General features: G+C 35.7%; 1 protein-coding gene across 1 annotated transcript; it reads right to left on the reverse strand.

Moving 5' to 3' along the window:
- Positions 1-10,517: 10,517 nt before the first annotated feature.
- Positions 10,518-20,616, reverse strand: LOC126979556 (homeobox protein bagpipe-like). The gene is made up of 2 exons (XM_050828918.1): positions 20,222-20,616; positions 10,518-11,920 (listed from the first exon to the last, which is right to left on the reverse strand). Exons 1-2 carry the CDS (start codon positions 20,535-20,537, stop codon positions 11,058-11,060), a joined length of 1,179 nt encoding a protein of 392 aa, XP_050684875.1. The 5' UTR covers positions 20,538-20,616; the 3' UTR covers positions 10,518-11,057.
- Positions 20,617-21,093: the final 477 nt, after the last annotated feature.

Below are 21,093 nucleotides of genomic sequence, written 5' to 3' on the forward strand. Positions count from 1 at the left end.
GAGTGACGTATCGCCCTAAATTCATGTATGCTTTGTTCAACTCTCCGGTTGCGGCTTAATCTACAGGATCTACTTTACAGTTGAGATGTCGCTCTTGTAAATCTAAACAATTTGTTACGTTTTTAAATTGATAACCCTCACTTCTAGGATTAATTCAGAAAAGAGTTGAACAAAGCATACAAGATTTTATGACGACACGTCACTCGAACGGTTAGATCAGTTGGCAGAGCACTCGCATGGAACGCGAGAGGTCGTGGTTCGAGTCCCGCATCGTTCATAAAATTTTATTTTCTATTTGTGTATTAATCCTAGAAGTGAAGGTTATCAATTTAAAAACGTAATAAAGTGGGTATTACTATCATCATTATTTCAGCCGACAGACGTCCACAGCTGGACAAAGGTATCCCCAAAGGTCACCATGATGATCTGTCCAGGCGCTGTCCTCATCCAACCTATTCTGGCGATCTTGACCAGATCGTCGGTCCATCTTCTGGAGGGCCTATCAACACTTCGTCTTCCGGTACGTAGTCGCCATTCAAGGACTTTACTGCCACAACACAGCCATGTGCCCTGCCCACTGCCATGTGGTTATTATACTCAACTCAAATAATTGAATTTATTTTTATTTTTGAAACTAGATTTAATAATTAATAAAATAATGAAGACACTAATTCAATCGATCAAACAATAGAAGAGTTATAAGGATTTTAATATTTCTGATTAGACAGAGATAGCTATAGTAAAATGTGACGTCACACCTCAGTTCTGCCATAGTGGCTCAATGGACAATGTTTATTTTGCAGAAGACCCAAAAAGTCTGAATGCTTATAACTTTGTATTTCTTTGTTCGATTTTTATCTTAATTTATAATAAAAAAGTAAAAAAACGAGTCAAATACCCAATTAGAACTGAAAATTCTAACTTATATTTCAAATGCGTATTTTTTTTTAATGAAAATAAAGGACGAGACGAGCAGGACGTGCAGCTGATGGTCATTGATACGCCCTGCCCACTACAAGCCAGTGCTGCTCAGGATTCTTACTTAGCTGGCTCCTACCCGTAAATGTACAGGTACCACCTTTTGCTTGGAGATTTTCAGTTTATTATATTCACGCCTAAGTCACTCATTAGTGCCGTAAATATTTACAAACTTTATTTAATTTTTTTTTTGTTTGTTAATTTAAAATTATCATTACGTGGAAGCGTACCAAGAATACTGGCAGCATTTCCGCGTTGGATAGCTAGGCTGATCCGTTAGCCGAAATAGCTGCCAGCGCTTGGGTTTCCAGTAGCCTTATTGAGGCACGAATATAGTATTTTGAACAGTCTCCGCGCCTCTGGGCCCCACGGGCCAAGTGTCTCTACACCAAACGGCACAAAGATGTATGACTCACTGAGACCAACATATTTCCGACGCTTGCCGTCTTCGGCAGTCGAAGCAGCAGCGCCAGCACCAACTCACGTTACATATTTACTTAATATCTTAATAAATATAAATTTCGTGACACGTTGTTTGTCCGCGATGGACTCCTAAACTAATGAACGGATTTAAATGGGAGTTACTTCGTGGAGTGCAGTTTAGTCTAACTTGAGAGAAAGGATAGTTTTTATTTCGATTTGGGATCCATAATTATTTTTATTTTCAGTATTTGTTTTGTATGGACATATTTTCTATGAGAGAATTTAGTGACGCACGGGTTGACAGTTCCGCTGTGAAACAATTTCATTATACCCAATAACAGGGAGCATTTGATACGAAATAATTCTTGATGTTTTGAAATATTATTGGCAACCTCCTATAAAACAGTATTCGTTTTATTATCTACAGAACACTGTCTGTCGAGTCAGCTAGTTTTTTTATAAATTATCCTAACCTAACCATGAAATATTCATAGACACGTACATGTAAAATTACGTCTTATTGCTTTTCGGACACGTAGAAGACTATGCACAACAAATCCCAACAAATGCATATTAAACAAATACCTATTAGTCTCAAATAAACTGTTATCTTAAACAGTACAATATAACCCTTTCGTCAATCCTTCCTTAGAGGGTTAATAAAAAAAAGTACATTTAAATCCGGACTAGAGACGCGGTGTTTGTTTACCTCACGACATTTCCGCCGCACGTGCTACTCAGTAACGTGAACTGATGCTAATGCAATTTGTTGTAGTCGCTTCCAATTTATCGACATCGATAAAGTATAATTTTTGTATCTTACATGTTTTTCTGCGAAAACAAAATATTATGATTAAATTGGGTATTATTATTATAATTTAATTATTATTATTATAATGTAATATTTATGTCCATGTTGCGTTGACTGCCATGTGCTAGCTAACAAGCAACTTTTACTCGGGCAAGTTTTCAGGTGACCTTATTAAAGTGGAGACCTGTTATTGATTTATATCATACTTCAAATTTTTTTAAATCATTATTACGTATTTTTGTGAACCCAAAATATTATATTAGACAACTGCATGGTTGTACTTTCATATGTCGGTTCATTGAAAAACGTATTATGATATAAAATCTGTAGTTCATATAAATTGCAGAAGCACGTGGCGTGAAAGTGCAAGAATAATTGATTTTGATTTAATTTAATTTTTCTAATACATATGCGGTAGCTTCGATGGTTTGCATAAATGACGTAGTTTGACTATTTTCGGTCTTCTAAAATAATTCTGTTTAACTATAAAGAAGTAGGTTAAGAGATTATAGAAATGAAAGAAGAATAATTTCTATCTTATTTTCAAGTAGTAACTTTAAAAAGCAGCAGGTTGTTATCAAATTCGTTACTAAACCTTTTTACCTAAATTATTTGTTTTTATTATTCGTTCCGTTCCGGCTAGCCAAAGATTGCCAGATGTAGTTACAAGAATGACTAGGTACTATTTCTTTTAACTCTTGCTTGTAATTCAACAAGGTAACAACAACCATAAGTTTTTAAGCTTTGATAGTTAGTAATTCTCCATATTTCTTCTTAATTCTTTTTATATTAAATTACCGATCAATATATGTAAACCTTTTAAAAAATAATCCTAACACAGCTTGTGTAATAATGTTATTTGTAATAATAAGTGTAAATATGATACTAAATGTTATTAAACATTTTATCGTTGTTGAAAGAGCACATCCCTAATAATCCTGAAGAGGATGAGCGGTAATGTAATGTTTACGGCTTTAGTGACTCGATAATCGACAATTGTACACTAATTCGAGCGCTCATGTTCCCCGTAATGACGATCAAATTGAGTACTAACCGCCCGCAATTAACTGAATAAAGATTTCGTTTTAACTTTGAAGGATTCGTGGGAAATGATTATTCTGTTGTTTTGTATGTTTCCGATTCAAAAATGGTAGTTTTCAGTTTCGTTCTTTTTATGCTTCTTTTCAAATGCTCTTAAGAACAAAGGATCTGTCGCGTGCTCTTAGGGAAAGAGCTTAGAGATCGAGAGGAACTTCCTCAATTTTGTACTTTCCTGCGGACTTCGTCATGTAAATCACATTGTTCATTATTTTCTAACAACTATACCCACTCCGTTATGTAGATTTGATTGGCCCCGTAAAAGTTTTTTTTTGTGACAATAACGAACTAGACGAGCAGGGCGTTGAGTTGATTGTAATCGATACGCACTGCCCATTACAACGCTCAGGATTGTTGCAAAACGTAAAAATTCTGAGCGTTTTGCGCTAGTCACCTTGAGACATATGAGGTTAAGTCTCATTTGCCTAGTTATTTCACTAGCTACAGCGCCCTTCAGAACGAAACACAATAATGCTTACATGTTACTGCTTCACGGCAGAAAAAGGCGCCTTTGTGGTACCCGTAATCTAGCCGGCATCCTGTGATAAGAAGCCTGTGTTATTAGCTGAACGTCCAGCTCGTCTTGTCCCTTATTTTCATAAAAAAAATTATATTTACCATAGGTGTTACGGACAGTCCTTTATGCAGTCGATTCACATGCACAAATGTGTTAAAAAATTAAGAAATATCAGTGGTACTCATAATCTAACCTCCCACTTTGTCACCTTGAGACATAAGATGTTAAGTCTCATTTGCCCAGTAACTAGCTACGGCAAAACATAGTTTAAAAACATAATCCTCTCAAAACTTCTATCGTTTGGGCTTCCCGAGAGCTTATGCAAGCTTCCTCACTGGGCGCAGCATACAGGTCGTTGTCGACGGTTATTGCTCGATTCCAAAGCCCGTGAACACTGGAGTGCCCCAAGGCGGTGTGCTATCTCCCACGCTGTTTCTTCTGCATATCAAGGATATGTTGGACACCTCCAACATACATTGCTATGCAGACGACAGCACTGGTGATGCCGTATACACGGGCCATGCAGGTCTCTCTCGGGAAATCGTCGACCAGTGCCGGGAGAAACTTGTGTCTTTTATCGAGTCCTCTCTCGAGAAGGCGCGGAATGGGGTAAATTGAACCTTGTCCAATTTAACCCCCAGAAGACTCAAGTTTGCGCGTTTACCACTAAAAAAAACCCCAATTACCGTATCACCGCTCTTCGACCAACACTTCCCTTAAAGCCTCGCCTAGTATCGGAATACTGGGACTCGAAATCTCGAGCGATTGCCAATTCCGTGGCCATCTGGAGGGCAAAGCCAAATTAGCTTCGAAGAAGCCGGGGATAATTAATAGAGCACGGCAATACTTCAAGCCGGCCCACATTCTAGCACTCTACAAAGCGCAGGTCCGGCCACACATGGAGTATTGCTGTCATCTCTGGTCTGGCGCACCCCAGTATCTGCTCGATCCATTTGGCCGCGTGCAACGCAGAGCAACTCGAATTGTAGGGGACCCAGTGCTCTGTGAACGGCTGGATCACTTGGCGTTGCGTAGAGACGTCGCTTCATTGTGAGTGTTCCGAAGAGCTGTTTAACCTGATACCTGCCTCCGAATTCCACCTTCGCACGACACGCCACAAATTAGGATATAATCCCCACCATCAGGATGTGTGGCGGTCTTCCACAGTGCGGTTTTCAAGGAACTTTCTTCCTCGTACTACTAAGCTGTGGAATGAGCTTCCTTGTGTGGTGTTTCCGGGACGATACGACATGGGTACCTTCAAAAAAAGCGTGTACACCTTCCTTAAAGGTCGGCAACGCTCTTGTGATTCCTCTGGTGTTGCAAGAGAATGTGGGCGGCGGTGATCACTTCACACCAGGTGACCCGCACGCTCGTTTGTCCTCCTATTCCATAAAAAAAAAATTGGATAGTTGGTTGTTTCGTCTTCGCTTGTTACACCATCAATAAATCTGAATGTTTGTCTTGTGGTCAGTGGACCTAAGATTTGGTCTTGAATTGGGAAGTTTATATGACTTTCCTTATACGCGATATTTTTGACATAACATTATTAAATAACTCTGATTTGGTATGGGCCAAACTTTTATATTATAATTCAAGTGGCAGACAAAATGTCTCTTAGGGCAATATTTCACCAGGACACGACAGTCAATAACCAGTCGCGACGCTGTGGTGTCCGTAATCATACATGTGCGGTAACCTCGACTATTTTTGTTCTTCTAAAATTATTCTGTTGAACTAGAAAGAAGTTGTTTACTAGCTTATAAATATGAAAGAAGAATAATTTCTACTAAATTTTCAAGTCGTAACTGTAAAAATCAGCAGGTTGTTATAAAATTCGTTACTAAACCTTTTTACCTAAATTATTTGTTCTTATTATTCGTTCTTTTCCGGCTAGCCGAAGATTGTATTTTTATCAATTGTATTTGCTTTTTACACTTGCTCACGTCACCAACCAGTCGCGACACCGTGGTGACAGTCAAGACGCGTCCGAGCTGGTCACGCCAAGAAATTGGATGCGCAACCAAACGGACACCAGGCGAGTCACTCTCTATAGAGCTGTATACATTATGTTGGTAGTGGCGACTGGTTGCGCCACCGTGGTGTCCCGGTGAAATATAGCCCTTAATCTATACTTCATCCTTAGTTTAATATTAAATAAGTTAACAAAGAAATACTCATTCACAATATAACTTAACGATGCAAATATTGCAACTTAACAAAGAAATATTAGCATTGAAAATAGCAGAAGTTGCATCCCTACACACGAGTTAAAGTGTAGAGTCTTAGAAAATTCTTGGTCCGGAAGTGGAAGCTTGGTATTTTCATAATTCAAGCCCCGCTCGACTTGCTACGTCTTGCATTCATATGATAATTCTATAAGAACGTGGCTCCCGACGTTTTAATGTTGATTTATCATTTACTATGGGATCGTAGTTTTTAAAAATAATAATTTAATTTATTTCGTATTTATTGCTTTTAATGTTTGTCATAATGAATAGTTTCGGCCTATATTAATTTTATTTATACTTTAATTTTTTTTTTATTTGTTACAGATTGAAATTAATATATTTTGTTACAGATTAATGAAAACAAATAAAATTCAATATGTGCCATATTAAATTTTATCTGTAATTTAATATTGTTTAGAATCAATGTAAACTCAATTACGTTACCTAATTTATCTTTCTTTGCTTATAGTTCTGCTAATATATTATATATTTTTATCTTGATGAAAGATTTAACAGTAAAGCCAAAAATTTATAATTTGTTTATTTTTTTGATAACCACATAATTAATTAATATTTCATAATTCCTTTCACTCATATAGGGATATACTCAATACTCATATATTATATACACACACGCATAATATGTAGTTAAACATAGAGCTACTTAAGAGATGCTTGACTTATCGGGGATCCAGTAATATGTAAACTACTCGACTGCTTGGCGTTGTGTACAGACGTCACTTCACTGTTTGTCTTCTAGCGCATTAATCTGTAGTATGGAGACTACCATCACGCCACACGCCATTAATTAAAATATCATCCTCGCCATCTGCAGAATGTGTGGCGTTCCTACAGGACAGTATGTGGGGAATCAACTTTCTTGCGTGGTGACTCCAGAACCTTAATAGATGGGAACGTTCTTGTGATTCGTCAGTTTTGAAGCTATATTTAAAATATCTTGCTGAATATGCGTTTATTTAAAAAAAACTTGAAGAGTAAATGATTATTTTGATACGTTTTTTATTATTTATATTTACATTCATAATGGAGAACACCATCTAGATTTTAAAATAAGCATAGTATCTACTTCTATTAAGTTTGCAATTCAATTTAGTACCTATAGTTGGTACTAATCAGCTGTTTGTAGCTGATGTAATATTTTTTTTTAATTTGTCACTCACTTGAGTGCTCAATAAAAAACACAATTTATTGGTTTTAAACATTTTCTGTCATCTTATTGTAAAAGCATATATATCGCCCCAAAAATGAGTTACCAACTCGACTTACCCGAGCAGTATAAAAAGTTTAATTTATTCCTAATACCAACATTTTGATTATTACTATTTACAGAAAATTATGGGTCTATGTACATACATTTGACTAAGAACATTATTAATCAACTTCTTAACCACTGATTATTGATTTGTCGCATCATATTTTTAAAGAATCACGGTTGGCTTGAATGAAATTTATTTTACCAGATTTTGTCCAATTATTTTTCTGAAAACCAATAGTCACAGTTTCCTTTTGTTAGCTTATATTTCGAATCATTGAAGTAACATAAAAAAAAACATCTGTCAGTTCCACTGGTTACATATAAAAATGCAGTGTAAATTATTGGTCTTATCCATACTATGATAGCCTTGTGGTCTCTTCACATCACCCGACACTCGTCGTACCTACTTAAGTATCGAGTTGAATCGTTTCTTAAATTACGGATTGCTACTTCACAAATTTCTATCACGTTGAAATCGATTGCTTGGACATAGAAATAAATGAAAGCTTTAGAATCTTTTACTAGTGAAAGAAGTGAGAGAAGACGTTTTAATATAATACTATTTCTGAAATATTTTGGATGTTATTGAGTAACAAATTTCTTTTTATACATTATTATTATATTATCAATTTTTATCGAGTTGAAATAGATTGTTGAGACTTAAGAAATAGATGAATGCTTTTGATTCTTTTACTATCTAATTGGTGAAGACATTATACAGGATGTTACAAAACTACCCGTAAAGCCGAAAGGAGGTTAAATGGGGCCTTATAACGAGTCCATTCACAATTTTTAAGAACCGTAAGAACGCTGTATAACATACCCAAAAAAAATAGTTTTCACTGATGTGCAAACCCTACTTCAGTAAAATGAGAGAGTAAACTACGCAGAATGTACCTACATTTCTACCTAGTTCGCGGAACGACAAAAATTTTAAAGGCCCAAACCTAATGAAACTACCTAAACGAACACATACTTTTTCATATTAAACGTCAAATTTACAGAAACGGCTCTAAGTGTGCTCCGCCTTGCTTAATACACAGCCTCGCTCGTCGGGATATGGCTTGTGCGACATTTTGCACCATCGGTGTTATTGATGCGAAAACCGATCCAACACGCTGTTCCATCTTTGCAACCGTTGGACATTCGTTCACATACCCATTTTTTCCAACTTTTGAAGCCAGTACCTGAGTATAATGATATGCTTGTATTGAGGTAGCAAATATTCATGAATGAAAAATAGAAAAACTATTTTAAATAAATAAATAGACATAAAAGTAGACAACTATTACGTAAAATAGGTAATACTCGTAGGTAGGTAGGCCTTTCTGCTTAATAATCTGGCTCCCTGTCATGATAGCTTACTAGGGTTGGCAAAATTTTTGCAGTTGATAGTTAATTATATTTCTAACCGGGTATTTTGTAACACGTTGTAGGTACATATAGTACTATATTAGAAATATTTTGGTTGTTATTGAGTAACAAGTTTATTTTTTATACCCACAGGTTTATTTATATGTTAGCTATATTTATGTTTATATGTTAGCTAGCTAGCTTATTAGTGTGTTCCGGAGAGCTGTTTGACCTGATGCCTGCCACCGAATACTACCCTCGCAAGACACGTCACAAATCAGGATATCATCCCCACCATCTGGAACTTTCTTCCACGTACAACCAAGCTATGGATTGAGCTTCATTGTGCTACATGGGTACCCTCAAATAACGGAAATAGTAGTGCTTTTGTACTGTTGTGTTTCAGTTTGAAAAGTCTGTCATTGAGACATTGAGTGATTTGATCGAAGTTCTACGCGGTTTCCAAACTCCTAATGTTGCCATCTTTCTTAACACGTCTTTTTTAGCTTATTAGCTATGTCTCGTTTCAGACCGAAACATACTAATGTTTACACATTACTGCTTCGCGGCAGAAATAGGCGCCGTTGTGGTACCCGTAATCCAGCCGCCATCTTGTGCAAATGACCCTCCCACTGGTACTTACAATTACTTTTACTAAAATAACTAACCCTAGCAATTAAAAGAAACTGTATCATCATTATTTTATCAGCCGGAAGGTGTCCACTGCTGGACAAAGACCTCCCCTAGAGATCGTCCGACGTGCATTTTGTATGACTGCTCATTTTAATGTAAGCCATGCAATCAAAAACAATTTTTTTTCTCCGTGCACTAATTTTGAGCAAATACAGCCTAAATATTGCTCCAAGCTACACTGAAGGTATTAGTGAAAGTTACACGAAAGTATGTTCAGTAGCTCCAAAAAAACAGACAGATAGACGGACAATTACCAGTGGGAGGCTTCTTTGACCACAACTGCGCCTATTTCTTCCGTGAAGCAGTAATGTGTAAGCATTACTGTGTTTCGGTCTAAAGGGCGCCGTAGCTAGTGAACTTACTGGGAAAATGAGATTTGACAACTTATGTCTCAAGGTGACGAGCGCAGTTGCAGTGCCGCTCAGAATTTTTGGGTTTTTTAAGAATCCTAAGCGGCACTGCAATGTAATGGGCAGGACGTATCAATTACCATCAGCTCAACGTCCTACTCATCTCGTGCCTTATTTTCATAAAAAAAAAATTGTTTGTTTTTTTTTGTGCTCAGATGCACTCCCTTTACAATCAATTACTTGTACAATCGGTTACAACGTTGACTCTACAGTACCTAGATTTTTTTAATAAGTATAATTTTTTCCCAGATTTAGAGGACTCCGTCTTGCTGTTTTGTATTCATTACAAAAATATTTCTCTGGGTTGGACATCAACACTAGCTCTGTCGTTATGTTTTGCGTATAAACTATAATACTCGTCTTCTCCTATTATAAACGTGAACGTGGGTTTGTTTGTTTTTCCACGCCTAACTGCTCAAATAATTATCATGTTTATTCCAGGAATATTTGAGGATTCCTTTGGCATAGCGATATGAATTAGGTCGTGTCCACATGTGACGTATAACGGTGAAAAAAAGCTAGAAGGAAAGAGAATCAACCAATTCTAATTCATTCCGGTTCTCACTTATTCCGGCTGTCGAAATGACGTAAAACAAATGCGGAATAGAACCTAGGTTGTTTTGTAATGTTAGGTTAGGCTCAATTCTCAAATCAGACCACCATGTATGGACAGCGGCACTGAACCATAAATATCGTTTCGTTGTAAGCTGCAAATAATCATACAACATTAACGGCATTACACCTTTATTTACTATAACTAACAGACAGACAAAAATACTATTTACAAATGTGCAAAAATCTAATAACATTAAAGACTTATTTACATTAACAACTATTATCTAGATCTTTGGTGAAAGTTTTCTATCTTTGGTTTAATACAATTGAATTGACGTAACGCATTTACATTAAAAAAAAGTCTGAAAGTCGATTCCCGTTGTAATATATAAAATATTGAAATAACAATTATGATATGATAGGAATAATCGGACTTACAATATTTTCATCGTTCGTAAAGATTATTTACAAAAATATTACAATGTAATTTTATTATTGCCACAAAATTTTAAAAAGTTGAGAGGCAAAGGCTTTTATCTTTCAAATATATAATATATTATGTGAAGATATAGCAAGATTTTATATTATAATACTGAAAATTTAAATCTATATAAATAATAGACATTTTAAAATGTTACCATTGACGCAGGTAAAGACAGACTTATTTCATTTCAATTAGTACTTAAGTAATACTACATTATTCTAACTTCAATTAATTCTCAATTTCTATATTACTTGCCATACTTTCATTGCTATTATCATTAACATCAATTCTTGGTTTATTCTTCTCCTTCGAACTCTCACCATAATCCTTATTTTCACTTGGTTCACCTTGATTTCTATCTACGTCACACGGTACAGGCATTGTGAATGTTGGGTGACCTGGATAGTACATGTAGGGTAGAGATAAGTTTGGATAATTCACTCCCAAATGAGGACCGTATAGAGACTGAAGAACTGCCTGATTATATGATTCCTGCAGTAAGGCTTTGTATTCAGGATTCTTCGTGAAATCCACGCCGTATATTCCAGCGAAATGTTTCCAAATAGGCGAGCCTTCTAGAATGTTCGATGGTAACAACGCTGGATTGATGGTCTTTCCGATTGGGCTCTGGTATTTTAGGTCTGGATGTCCATTGTTATTTACTAGTACTTTAACAGCGACTTTTCTGGCGTGGTTAGCGGCCGCAGCTGCAGCAGCTAACATTCCACTTTCTTGCATCTGAAGCTGTTTTCGTTTGGTCTTGTATCGTCTGTTCTGAAACCAGATCTTCACTTGGGTTTCTGTGAGTTTTAGGCTTATAGCCAAATCTGCTCTTTCTGGGCCGGAAAGGTATCTTTGTTGGCTGAAACGCCTTTCGAGCTCGTAAACTTGGGCGTGTGAGAAGGCTGCTCTTGATCGTTTTTTTCTGCCGCTGACTTGGGAGTATTCCAGCGAGTAGGTCGGTTGATTTTCGGTAGGTGTGGTACATTTTCTTTCGTAGTGTAAGTTGAAGGGTTTATAGCTGATGTCAGAATTAGGGGAGGAATTTCTTCGGACTGGCGAACCATGAGATGATCTTGAATCGTAGTCATCTGTAACAAAGAGAGGACGTGAGTTAATAATCCTAATATTTCTTTTGTAACTTTGTATATTAGTGTTTTTATGTTATTCTAGTAATTCGCTAATAAATGGTGTTCCAGAACATCAAGTATCCAATATTGACCCAATTACCATGAAAGTTGGTATCAAAGAAATTATTTTCGAAGAATGTTTTTGTTACAAATGTCCACGAGATGACGCAAAAGCATCGATATACAATTATGCTATACTATAAGAATTGAACATCGTGAAGTTTAGCCCGGAGAATATAATTTTTAACAATGTTAACATAATCTGGCTTATAGGCTTACATATTAGTCGGTGTCATAAAATGCGAAGTACTCAAATAGAAAGAAAAGAAGATAGAAAAAACATTTATTCAATCAGGTCAAAAAAACATTATAAAGATTAAAGATTTTACCACCAGTTCGGAAAAGTTGATCTTTAATGAAAAGCAGTGGCAAGAATTTCGCGTAATGCAATGTACGTTCTTTTAATTTTTGTTTGTTTACGCTTGATAGTCTGCCAGTTGCAAAACAAAGAAACCAGATTCTTTTTAGGCTAATATTACGCAAGATGTTCTCTGTAATTACGCTAATAAGCTGCTTATTCTACGTGTGCTAACTAAACACTTTATAATACAAATGATTTAAATAATATAAAAACTTAAACGTAAGTGAAACCACGGAGCACGGCTATAGTTTTACAAAGATGAAGTAAGTACAAAATTATATACACGCACGACAAAAACCCATTAGGACGCGTTCACATTGTATAAGTTCTGATTAATTCGACAGGCGAGCTGTAAATTGTCACATAAAGGCATCCATTACGCAAATTGTTATAAGTATTAAAATCAACTGATTTCTGTTTAAATACTTTTTTGCGTGTACGAAAAATTTGTGTTTTGTTCGAATTTTGTCAATAGAAATTTTACAATAGCTGTTCGTTAGGTTTTTCAAACAAAATTTGTGACATCTTTAACTTATTAATTTGTGTGTGGCACTTTTTATTAATTGTTTCCTATTGAAATTTCCAATAATTACTTGGAAATGTTTAGTATTTATTTAAAATGTGAAAGGATATATTCTATATATTCGTAATGGTATGTTAGTAAAATTAAAATGTCTTCCATTATTAATTTTATGAGTATATATATTTCATATATATGACATAGATATTTCATAGAGCATTTTTTCGTGCCAACAACTTTATGCCTATAAATTTACTAACTTCAACCGAATAGAGATTAACATACTAAGATTTACTAACAAACTCCGGTTTGGATTATTAGGAGTAGACACTGGGTGTATCGTCTGTTTAAGCATTTAGGTACTGTAAATGTACATTTTTAAATGGCCACAATACAGTAACACAACAATAGTTTTACTTCATACTAGAGCGCCCGAATCGTCGCACGCACACACATACACGATTTACAGGGCCGCTGAGCAGTCTTGGGAAGACAAAGCTATTGAGTACCATCCCGTACGCCGCCGAGACTGGACGCTGTCCGAGTTAAATTAGCTGCACCGCGTCGTCAACCATTTTGTATGTACCAACCCTAACGCTCCACCCAAAGTAGGTATAGATTTTAAGGAGACCACTGAGTTACGCTACTGTTCTATTACTTGTATTGTGGTTTAGCTTCAACTCTTTAGAGACACGTAGCTATAACCACTGCTTATAAGCTTTTGTGTGTGTCAGATTACACCAATTTAGTAGCTCAAGTATTAAGATTTTTTGTTCCTAGTCATAATCAAGTTCTTCCTGCCATGCCGCGTGCTTTTTCTGTGTCGCTTTAAAACACACCCTTAGGCCTTGTTCTTCATTTATTAAATACGCTTCTGTCATCAGCACAAGACTGTGTTCTGGCTGCCGATCGATGGTGGGAAATGTGTAGCGAATGCTTGAGATTTTGAAAGGTGATTGAAAGAAAAGAAAGAAAGAAAGAAAAAGTTTATTCATGACGATACTACAATAAAACATAAAACAAAATTGAGAAATATTATTTTCTATACGTCACAAAGTGGTCCCAACTCAGCATATTTGCTGGTTTGATAACCAGCGCTGGTCTTCCGTTGGGCCATTTGGTGACGTCGTCTTAAAGATAATTATTACATATTGATAGTGCTAATTGCAGTTCAGCTTATATTGATATTTAGTTACACAAAAAGCATGTCATGTTATTTATACTACAAGATCATCATGATAATGTATGTTTTTATTATTCTCTCATTACTAACGTTTCGGAAACTAAAAATAGGTAGTGCTCGGAGAAAGAAGACAAGACATGAAACTTTCCTACCATTCGTTTTTTTTTTGTAATCTTTCCATAATTTTATCAGGAGGTACATCAGTGATTGCTAAGAGCGAACATGATTTAGTCCCAGGCTGCGTCATCATTTAGCAGACAAGAAATAAGATTTACTGCGGAAGTGTCTTTTTATTAATAATTTACTTTCCCTGATCATTCAATTGAGTAAGGTTGTATGATTGTATGGTCGATCAAGAATTTACAAATTAATTTTTTGAGATGTTTTTTATAACTTAAATATCAATGTAAACATTTCTAAAATGGTAGTACTTATATGAATAAAACTTATGACCTTAACATTCGTTACTCGTATTTATACGTGGCAAAGTTGGCTGATAACAGGTGGCGAAGAATTCTTTATTAAACTTAAAAAAAAAACAATATCATATAGGTGGCCTAGGCAACATACTTGTATTAGTAAACTAAGCGTTAAGAATTTGTAATATGAGAAAGCAGAAAAAAGCGTGTCTTTTATCAAACAAAACCGTGAAAGAAATCGATAAAAAGGACATTAGAATATGAATGAACAATTTGAGCAATTCTTCAGCACGCGTCGAACTTAACAAGTAATTACTTGATTGAATGCTTGTAGTGCTTTTAAGCGTCATCACTTAAGTAATGAGGGTTGAAGGGACATCGCGGGTTGACACCAGTGTGTACGCGCCATTACCCGACCATTGTCACGTGGTCGCTAATTATTATGTGACACGTGTCACATTTGAATTTGGAATGTTTTTGTAGAGTAAGTTTTTATGGCGGGAAGGTATGCAAGGGATATTTCGAATTTTCAAAGTGCACTGTTCTCTGCGACGTCGTCCGCGTTATAACTAATATGTACCCTATATTATATGTCCCGACCACTGTTAAGTTCATTCAAAATTTAATAAATAATAATTAAATCCACTCAGCAATAGCAAATTTGTTATGAATATTACAGCCATTGTAAAATATTCTATTTAATTGAAAAGAGTGACCGTTGAGTTTCATGTATGTTCTTCTCACGAGCTCAACTTTTAACGAACATATGGAAAATTCAGTAAAATTAAAGAGATATTTTTAGTGACGATACTAAAGCGATTAGTTGAAGCCTAATTGAATAAAGTTTATTTTACTTTGACTTTGATTATTAACAGAATAAGTACAAAATATTAAGCAATGCTATTACAGACAGGAATTAAAGAGTGTAAAACTATAAAGAGAAGATATTGCTTAAAAATATTAACCAGAAATTGCCACGACGTGAAGGAAAGACTATAAAAGAAAATATTAGAACAGTTGCGAAAGACTGCTCAAGTCCAAAGATATATATACCGCATGCCGGTAGAAAAATCGTATTCCAGCGAAGTTGACCAAAGTTTCAGCAATGAAAATACATATTATATCTTTTCAAGATCTCAGGAAGAAACGATTTGAAATTAACTTTGCGAATATATAATATGACGAAAATAAATAAATTTGTATGTTAATGTAATTGCTTTGACATTTTGTGTTAGGAGATACAATATTGGAAATCAAATCACTAACCACAGGAATAGGAAAATTGGGTCATGACGAAAATCAACCTTTTTTTTATGAAAATAAGGGACGAGACGAGCAGGACGTTCAGCTGATGGTAATTGATACGCCCTGCCCGTTACACTGCCGCTCAAGATTATTGAAAAACCCAAAAATTCTGAGCGGCACTACAACTGCGCTAGTCACCTTGAGACATAAGATGTCAAGTCTCATTTGCCCAGTAATATCACTAGCTACGGCGCCCTTCAGACCGAAACAGTAATAGGCGCCGTTGTGGTACCCATAATCTAGCCGGCATCCGGTGCATAGGAGCCTCCCAATGTTAAACCATATTCATTGGGTCGAAATAATAACTTACCTACCTGAAAATCTAGATTATGAGACTGAGCAGTTATCGGTTGTATCAGATTTATGACTCCAAAATAGAATAATTAAGATTTATGCAATTTATTCTATATTACTTTTTATGAAATATTTCATGTTTAAAACGCTTTTAAATATGCAGCACCTTACAAACTAAATTGTTTTGTATAAACAGCCATTGTAAAAAAATATTTTACTTAATTTGACAAACCAACAATATTTATGCACAATTGTAAAAATATCAACGAAGAGACTTAAAACTAAAAGACACAGAAAAAATATCAATAACTGGCATGTACAAAAGATTAAGAGACATACAGATTATTTTAAGTAGTGTAACAAAAAATATAGTAATTTCTATAAATTAGCTCCCTTACGCAGGGAGTCAATGATATTACGACGAAAGTAGGTTGACGTGGAATTAACTAAATTGAGGTGCTGATTATTTTGAGTAAGAAAATCGGCGACAAATGTGATTGAGTCAAGATAAGCTAGGATAGTACTGCTACGGTTCTATCTAAATATGTTGTAAGTACAAACTGTGCGTTTAGTAAGTTTACTATATTGATTGAAAAGAGCGGCCGCTGAGTTTCTTGTATATTCTTCTCACGAGGTCTACTTTTACCGTACGTATGGTATCACGAATGCTACGAGTATCTTGGACACAACGCCGCACAAACGTCTCAATACTTGAAGAGCTCAAGGTGAAAGAAAGGCTTTCATCTATAGTCAGAGCGCATATCCTCAGGTACTTCGACATATCACGCGACGTGGAGAGCATGCCATAGAGAGACTTGTTGTTCAGGGAAGGGTCAACGGCAGTAGGTCAAGAGGACGCTCCCCTATGCGCTGGATAGACCAGATCAAAGCCCTAACCAATACTCCCCTGAAGAACAACCAGGGATAACTGGCATAGAATCGTTCGTCGTTCGACGTGACCACGACTGCTCTGTCAAGAGTAATCCGACGAAGAAGAATGGTACCACGATTCAAAAGCAATTAGGTTAAACCTGATTGAATTAAGCGACTTATTTGACTTTTAAAAAGCAATGAATATAAAGTATGACACCTCAAAATGAATGTAATCATCAAATGAAAATTATATAAAAGTAGCAATCATTGTTTTTTTATGGAAAAGACGGACGAACGAGCGTACGGGTCACCTGATGTTAAGTAATCACCGCCGCCCACATTCTCTTGCAACACTCTCTTGGAATCACAGGAGCGTTGCCGGCCTTTAAGGAAGGTGTACGTGCTTTTTTTGAAGTTACCCATGTCGTATCGTACCGGAAACACCGCACAAGGAAGCTCATTCCACTTATGTAGAAACAATGTGTTGGTGTAAAAAAAATGACAACTTTCGTGAACATAAAACCTAAATTTGTTTTTACGTGTAGATAGAGTCTCTTGCTGTTAGACAACTGATAGAAACAGGCCAGGAATATTAATTTAGTGTGAGTGACAAGCTACGTCTTACACTCGCGATTTGTATGACACTTTGTGTTAGTGTAGGTACGTGAATTGCTCAAAATAGAGGTTAGTTATATAATTAATTTTTTTCGACTTTTTTCACGACTGTGACAGATGTGAAAAAGTCTGGACCTATGAATGATCCAAGCATAAAAATTACAAAAAATACTCCCTAATTGTTTTTGAAAATGGAACAATTAAAAATAAAACTATAGTATAAGTTAGGCTACAAAAAAAAGAAGATATAAAAATGTAAGTACAAATTAGAAAATTAACCTATTGCTAAGTGCTTAACAACGCTTTCTTTAAACCTGACCAGTCCACTACCGTATATTAAATCAAGCCCTGAATTGGTATCGTACAACTTATTGTTTTCGCGAAGTTTTCAAGCGAGAGGCGTCTGATCTCCCTGTCGGTTTTTACGGAAGGAATTTGAAAGATCTCTTGATTTTCAAGCTTGGGAATGAATGTGGAACGGCAAGGTTAATATTCTGTAAGAGGTTACTACATTGTATTTGACCGTTTAAGAGTTTGTTTAGAAATATTACGCCAGCAAGAGATCTCCAATTGACCAATGAAATTAGCTCTACCTATTAACTCTCTAATAAAAAAGCGATTCACTGGATTATATGAAACGTGCAGTCATTTCATAGATTGACAGATGACGGTTATAATCTTGTAAAAAACTGATATAGCCGAAATCCACTACGTTTTCAGCAACCGTTCGCTTTCAAACTAAGCCGGGTTATACTTCGTCGCCATAATGTATTTACTATTTCAAACTTATGTCTCTCACTGCACGTTTCATACTTAACAAAATTTCAATATTACTCCAGGCAGTCCCGTCTCTTAGTATGTGGTATTTACATCCACTTTGAATGAAATCTCATGAGTAAATAAAACCGTACAGAGTCTAAGCTTCTAAATAGCGGGCAAAATTACGTAATTACGTTACTTAAGTTACATTTATAGGAGTCCGCATTAACCTTATAAACAGCTATTAATATAAAATATATCTTACCATCTAGTTTAGGTATTTGAAAGATACATATTTACAAATTTATTTCCTGCGCTGCCCTCATCCAACCTACCCCTAACACTACGCCTTCCGGTACGTGGTCGCCATTCGAGGACCTTACTGCTCCAACGGCCATCTGTCCGTCGAGCTATGTCCCCTACCTACTGATGTGAGGTGACTTTGGTTCTCCTACGGATCTCCTCATTTCTAATACCATCTCGTACGAAAACTCCGAGTATAGCCCTCTCCATTGCAAACAAATAAAAGAAATACCCTAAATATGAAGACATTTACTAATCAATTATTATCAATTTAGGTACCTAGGTAAATAAAATAATTTTCACATTAGTTTTAATTTGCCAGCATTTATTAGCTCAATGTAACAGGGCAGTAGGTATCACAATACCTATTTCTGGAACATGACGTCAGGTAAAATTACAGGCATAATACAGTGGTCGATACCGCATTCCGTTACGCCATAGGTGTTTTTATAATGCGTAAAAACTCATATCTGATTAACATTCTTATGGGTGGGATGCCCTTTAGCATTAGGTAGAGCATCTGCTCGTTTCGTCACTGACTACTTGGTATTTACGTGATTAAACATTATTTAGCATTACTGATAACCATTTGAAAATATAAATTATTACTTAAGAAACGGTTACATTGACAGAATCTTACAAAGTGATTTTATGAGTTAAATTTTTTTTTGAATTTTGTTTGATTATGAGTCAGCATTAAAAAATACATACAACTTCAAATTTTCACCCATCTACGATCAACAGTTACTTTTGTATCGCGATTTTAATATCGGCAATACAACGTTTGCTGGGTCAGCTAGTAATATTATATGTGCCGTATATTTGAATAAAATATAGTTCAGTAGTTTTTTGGTTTTGCCTGGACATACAGACAATCAGGCAAAAATCCTTATGAACTACCTTACATTAAGGATTGGTCTCCAACTAGATACCGCAGGCGTAGTCGCGAAGTGTGGCATTTAATACTACGCTCAAGTGGGCGTACTTGAGACAGTGTCGAACAATGTGTGACGTCTGTTAAACTTTGGTAATAATTCAAACTAAAATGCGGGGTTGAACAAATAAGGAATATCACATAGGTATCGTCAGTAGGTAAGTATTATTAATTTCAATGTAAAATAACACGAAGCGTAAAATTTAAAGATGCCATTGAGTGTCAACATGCCAAGCACAGAACCATGTAATAGTTGCCATAAAAGAAATTTGTTCTTAGGTAGTGCGGTATCTAGTTGGAGCGCCGCGGAGACCACTCCTTAATCGAAGTGAACTACATTTTTGGCTTCGGTGTTATTCGTGTCATCATTTCGTTTAGTATGCTTTTATGAACTAAATATTCAACAGATAGTTTTTACTTTGTTACGATTTTATTATATAGGTATGTTACTTATTATAGACAACTTTCTTCGAAGATTTAATTTTTTTTTGCCAATACCTACTTGAAAATAAATTATAGAATTTGTTGAATATTATGAGAGTTATGGTCGGTATTGTATAAATAAATAATAGGTAATATAAATTAAAAGCAAGTATGAAAAACTATTGAAACTTCATAAAAAAAAAAAAAAAATACCTGATAACTCTGTGACAGGATAACTGTTTTTCCTCGACATATCCAAAACACCGTCTTCGTTGAGATCCCTATAACTATTACACTCGTCGTAGAATTTCAAACTCTTTTCTGTAACCTTCTTCGATTCATCTTTGAAACTGGCCGGTTTTAAAAAGTTCAGCTTCCCGCCGAAACTAGACGAAAACATTCCATTTTCAAAATCACATTTCGTCTCTTCTTTCGTCAGTATATCATTGATTGAGAACGGCGTGGTTATATTCAAATTTGTTTTTTCACAGTCTTGTAATAACGAGTTGTAATTCAGTTTCGGCTCCATTTTATTTCCACATTCAACTTTAGCACTTTACCGCGCGACTTGACTGGCCACAAAGCGTTCCTCAAACGAATAAACGGTGATAGATTGCCCGCCCGTTCGACGAGTTAAGTAGAGTGAGACAGCAATAACTTTTCTTGAGGTGTTTAGTGTTAGAGAGGGATGGTGTTATTGGGGCGGACGTTTTTTAAAAAACCTTTGAGAGTAGTTTAAGCGGTGGGGATCGTTGAGTTTTTCTTGAAGATGTTTACGTTAATTTGATCGTTGTGCTACCTACGTATAGTATGATCGATGCGTATTGGCTTCATGAATATTTTTATGTATTTATGTATGTTTAGTAATTTCAGGAACTAACTATGAACTTTATTGACTTTTGTCATTTCTGATACGGCGGTAGCTACGAACCTGCCTTTTCGTCTTTATCTCTAAAAAATAGGTGTGCGTGTAATCTTAACGCGCGATTGCAGTAAAACTCAATAATAATTAACTTTAGGAATAATTAACAGACGCATTAATATATTTTATTAAATGTACTTTAGATAAAGCCGTGCTACCGTCT

The sequence above is a fragment of the Leptidea sinapis genome, chromosome 3 (assembly GCF_905404315.1).
Source record: "Leptidea sinapis chromosome 3, ilLepSina1.1, whole genome shotgun sequence".
NCBI classification, from domain to species: domain Eukaryota; kingdom Metazoa; phylum Arthropoda; class Insecta; order Lepidoptera; family Pieridae; genus Leptidea; species Leptidea sinapis.